This window comes from Acanthisitta chloris, unplaced genomic scaffold, assembly GCF_000695815.1.
Source record: "Acanthisitta chloris isolate BGI_N310 unplaced genomic scaffold, ASM69581v1 scaffold2954, whole genome shotgun sequence".
NCBI lineage: Eukaryota > Metazoa > Chordata > Aves > Passeriformes > Acanthisittidae > Acanthisitta > Acanthisitta chloris.
Window position 1 is genome coordinate 14815 of NW_008668549.1, and position 5438 is coordinate 20252.

Genomic DNA, 5438 nt, shown 5'->3' on the forward strand with positions numbered 1-5438 from the left:
CAAAGGCCTGAGTATAGATCAGACTATGCAAATTCAGAACATAGCAAACTTGAGAAAGTATGATTTAACTCTGGTCCCCTCCTGTTCTGCAACAGCAGCTGTTCAGAGTAAAATAGGCAGCAACATTTTCACCTGCAGGAGATTTCACTCTGCTTTATGAAGTCCTTGAAACTACAGTCAAGGATCAAAATGAAAAAGAACTTGAGAGCTTTTGTGAAACTGAATGCTTGTGTGTGCTTATCCCTATTCCACAAGTGGAGAGATCTGTCAGATCATTGGAAATATTCATTGCAACTGAGAAATAATTTTAAGAAAAGATCCATGACCTGGGAAAAAATTTTCCCACGAGTTCAACACGAAACTCAGCATTTCATACTATGGCTTTACACTGGAGTAACAGGAAAGGAAATCTGCTTCTATTCCCAGCCTCCACTGTCTCACTGCACAGAACCAAATCTGGCATCACATCACTGTAAACAGTGTACGTCGTGCCACAAAATGCTGATGATTCTCCATGTTCATTTTTACTTAAACTGAAGAAATGCTAGCATCATCTCACCCATTTAAAGACATCAAAATTCAGTCCCTGTGGATACACAAGGAGTTCACAAACGCAGCAATCTCAAAGCCACTTTACTCCAACCCTCTCAGTACAGCTTGGCATGCCTGCAAGCAGCACACCCACAGATCACACCATGTGACCACACTATGGTTTTCCTTCAGAGCCAAGCACAACTTTCTGCTGTTTCAGCAAAAGTATTGTTCACTGTCTGGTCTGCTTCCCTCCATTCCCCCTCAAGTTTGTTATATCTTTAGTTCTAAGCTTTCATTTCGCCGCCACTTTAGCACTTTTTTCCACCTCTTCCTGAGACGAATGACTTGGAGACCAGTGATCTGTTAGAATGATTGTTGTTTCTCCTTCCCCTTCTTCACTTTTGTCTTTACTATGATGGAACTGTGAGTAGAAAACCTGGAAGTACTCAAAATGTCCAGCTACACATTTGTCATCATGCTTGGCTGCTACACAGAGCATGTGACCTTGTTTGTGAGCTGTTATGAGTATGCCTTCATCAGAAACAGCATGGATATTATCAGTTAAACACATCTGGAACATGAAACAGTTCATTAAATATAATATTCTTCACAGGGAATAAAAATATTAAGATCTTCCACAGATTTCTAATGCTAAGTATTAAAAGTTAGAAATGAAATAGAATATATACAATTCTTGTCAGAGTTTTAAGTCAGGTAAGTTAACCATATTAAATGCTTTCTTTGCAGAGCATATAAATTCCTGCTTGGTTGTGCTCTTCTCATTGTAAATTCCCCTCCCCCCCCCACAAAGCCCCAAATTTTTTTCTCCTCTCAAGAGACAAGATTATCAAATGGGTAACTGAGGTTTCATAGAACAGATAGAAGAGATAAAAGCAAACACAAAACAACAGTTTTGCACTGCACCAGAAGTTTCAGCTATCTTAGATTCTCTAGAACTTCAGTGGTGCTTATTTACTACTTATGAATACATTCTTACCTCAGCTGAAGTACTTCCCATTACCTGGTGTATATTGAAGTCCAGCAAAACAATCACATCAGTCAGCAATGTAATGAGTAGTTTTAATTTTTTCCCTTACCTTTGAAGCTCTAAACCCATCCATCAGCTCTAGAATTTTAGGTGGAAGTTTTGCTGCACTTCGTGACACTCCATTCTGATTTTCCAAAGGTACTGTAAAACCAGTTCTGACACCAGAACTGTTTTCAGATGTGTAAACAGCTCCTGAGGAACTCATCCCACTGCTGTCCAACTTACTAGCATCTTTGTGCTGTGTGAAATTTGAAGATTCACTTTCTCCATCACTTAGGTTCTCAAAAGTGTCCACAGAAGGGATAGAGTCATATTTTTTATGCTGTATGTTATGTTTAGAGGGTGGATAGTACAATTCTGCTAGCTTTTTGCAGAAGTGATTCAGAGGAAATCCCACCACATTCAAGAAGTCTCCATGGACATACTCAACTAACATTCCACCAAGGGCTTGGATACCATATCCACCAGCCTTGTCCCTAGGGGAGAGAAAGCAAAAACAACATATATCTAATTAAGGTTAAGAGTAAAGAGTATTACAGTTAATTACAGTTACAGTACTACAGTTATTACAGTTAAGAGTATCACAGAATACAAATAGACCACCAGTACTGCAGAGGCTGGAATAAAGACTAGTGTACTCAAGTTAGAGGTAGATTAAATCTACCAGCTAAACTCAACTATTTATAAATGACAAGATAAATATAAGGATCAGTATTTCTACTAAGGGTGAGTAGCCAAAGGTCTTTATGCTTCAGAAAGTCCAAGTGCCACAGCCACCTAAGCAGGAGGTACACCAGCTGACTGCACTCAGACTGTGTTGCCATAGGTAACCCAGCATTTGCCAAATCCTGGCTTCCAAAAAGGTAACAGCAAGTGCCACTGAGACCAACATTGCCACTCAGTCACCAAGCTACATGCTGACCCTCCCTCTACTCCACAAACGGCTGAAAAGCCTTTAGGAGGAGCTCACACTGAAGCAACACCTTACAACTCAAATTAGAATGTGTCTTGCAGATCTCAATCATAGGAATACCTAAAATGAGGATTGGGAAGACAGGACTTCCTTGGGAAGGAGCAACTTATTCAAAACCAAAATCTAGTATCATTCCATTCAGCACTATCTGACTTCTGTGTAACCACCTGAAATGTAAGCAGAGTTGAAGTTCACAACATTGTGCTCTTAGAACTCATGGTAATGCTAGCACAGGAATGTATGTGCACAGAAAGTAACCTTGGAAACCTCATTTGTCTTTAGGTGTAATTATGTAAATTGCACAGTGTGGAATGGAAATGCATACAGGCAGATAAGCTGCAATAGGCCCAACAATTTCACTGTTCACATACAAAGAAGGCGGCAGGTAGAAATGCTTCCTAAAAACCAGCAGAGTCTGAAAGCTTACGTCAGCAAGCTTTGAAACCAAAGGTCAGTCAGTCTTTGATCTATTACCTTAAGGTAGCATGGAGTTATGCAACCTGCTTGTGAAAGGTTACTACACAAAGAATAACTGCAAATTCTGTGTCTTAGGTTTGATCAGAAACAGCTCTTTACATTTTTAGAACTTATTTCTGGACTTCCTTTCTAATGGTCTCCTGGAAGACAGAGGAATCCAGATGTATCCCAGTGACTGGGATTTTTGAATTGCTATGAACTGGGAATGAAGCTCTTCCTTTAATCTTGCATTTTAAGCACCACAGTATAGCTTTGGCATTATTTAAATTATTCCTTCTTTTCTAACATTCTTAAGACTTACACCAACTAAATTAGAAATATTATCATGATTAAAAAGTCTTTTCATTTTTAAATGAAGTTGTAGGTTGAAGTAATTTTGGTATATGCTCACAGGGAGGCAAAAACCATTGTGACCATCAAAAGCAGTGGTATCATACTCCCAGCAAGAACATTAACACAACTGGCCACACCTTATTTACTTTTCTAGAGAACTTTATATTCTGGCACTGGATCCTGAATAGGACATTTACATTCTACATTTTATTACTTCATGGTCAAGCCTGAACCTGTAGAGCTCCAGCCTCAGTAATCACCTCTTTCCAAGAGTGCAGCAGGGTCCTTTGGTTTAATTGGCATCAATCAGAGAAGAGCTACCAAAAAACATACAGGATCTTCAGACTGGAGGTTGTGAGCAGAGACAGAGAAAGTTGTTCACAAGGGAAAGATTACAAAATAAAAAGCTGGGTCAAAGAGGCTGCCAGAAACTAAGTCTACTCATTATGCAAGCCCAAAACAGTTTGGATTACCATGGTCCAGCCTTCTTTCTACAGAGAGCCAGAAAAGAAAGACTCTGCCAGCAGACAGAAAATCCTTGGTTAGAAAAAGAAACAGGAAAAAACCAAAAAGGGAAATGTCAACTTTCTGCAGCCAAAATTTCTGAGGGTTTTTACAGCCTCATCACAGACTACCCTGAGACAGTGCTTTCCCCTCCTCCCTTATTCATACTCTAAGTCAGCTATATATTTCTAGTATTAATCTCTGTGTCACCAGTGGCTTACTTAAAACACTGTATGTCAGTTTTGTCCTTGCTATAAAAAGAAACCACTCTAATCCTCAACAGCACAAGTCAATTTTTGTTTTAATTTTTCATGTGATCATTAAGTCTCATATGATTTCACAAAAATAAGTTGCCATTAAAAAATTAAATAAAAAAATTAAGAAATGGTCACTGCAGTATAGTATTTACAAAAACCTGTCTGCACATAAATGCATAACCTGTATGGGTAGCCATGGAGGAAGGGACAAAAAAATAACCAACCCAAAAAAAAAAAAAAAAAAAAAGTACTGTGAGAGGTTTCTCCTTACTCTTTTGCAAAATTTATAGGACACTAAATTTAGCAGTTCCTTCACAAAGTCAGAACAAATGTTTCCTATCCCTTTGGTTATATAAATGAAGATCAATTTGCTCCTGCCTCAGAGAGTAAGGAAATACATTCTCTGAACCTTTGGTCCCTGAGAAACCCTTGCTGTCACACACCCTGTTTAGCAGCACAAACAGAATGACCTAGGGCTGCTCCTGAGCCATTTTGCTGCAGCAGAGCACTGCTAAAGCCTATTTTCTTTCAGAGGAAATATTCAGAATATTCCAAAGTAATTTTCAACCTGACATTCTTCCTAAAACTCCATGGCCACTTCTCTTTCAAACAGCAACGTTATGATCCACTGCACATTAAACATCACCTTCCAAAAAATCCCACCTAGGAATTTCTGTTACAAGCTGTTCTTGCCAAAACATTCTTCTCTGCATAATCCAATTTAGTGCTAGTCTCTTCAATAAGCTGGGAGCCTTGCATGTTCTGAAAGTATGCCTCATTTACACATAAGCACTGAAATAAATCCAAAATCCACAGCAGTTCCTCTTTCTCCAGTAAAATGTGACTGTATTGTTTTATAGCACAAATGAGTTTATAAAACAACATGATTTATATTCTCATGCAGTCAGAACTGAAGCTAGAGAGGCAAAAGTTCACCTCAGATCACCTGACATGCTGTCCATAGTCCTAACTATGGCCTGATTTGCCTTCACTAGGCTTCAGCTAACACAGGGGAAAGATGAAGTCCTTAAAGTCATGAAACATTCCCTTGTTGTCTCCAATCAGTATGTTTTTCCTTTTTCTTTTTCGAGTAAACTTCAGAGGAGTAGTAGTTAAGACATTTTGTTCTCATCCTAGCTCTTCTGTGGAATCACTGTTGTCTAGTATATTGTGTTTTGAATATGTTGCCTATATGTAAGAAACTAACATATAATAAGGGTAGCTAAAGGACAATCATAGAATCATCAAGATTGGAGGAGACCTCTAAGATAGAGTCTAACCCTAACCCTAACCCTAACCCTAACCCTAACCC

The 5438-nt window shown here is 38.8% G+C and overlaps 1 protein-coding gene across 1 annotated transcript in view; it reads right to left on the reverse strand.

The window, feature by feature from the left end:
- The window catches only part of ASMTL (acetylserotonin O-methyltransferase-like), a gene marked incomplete at its 5' end in the record, with an annotated part of 26023 nt that overhangs the window by 12532 nt on the left and 8053 nt on the right, over positions 1 to 5438 (reverse strand). Inside the window, one exon of the mRNA XM_009072924.1 lies at positions 1632 to 2058. Within this exon, the coding sequence (XP_009071172.1) occupies positions 1632 to 2058 (427 nt within the window). The remainder of the gene's footprint in view (positions 1 to 1631; positions 2059 to 5438) is intronic.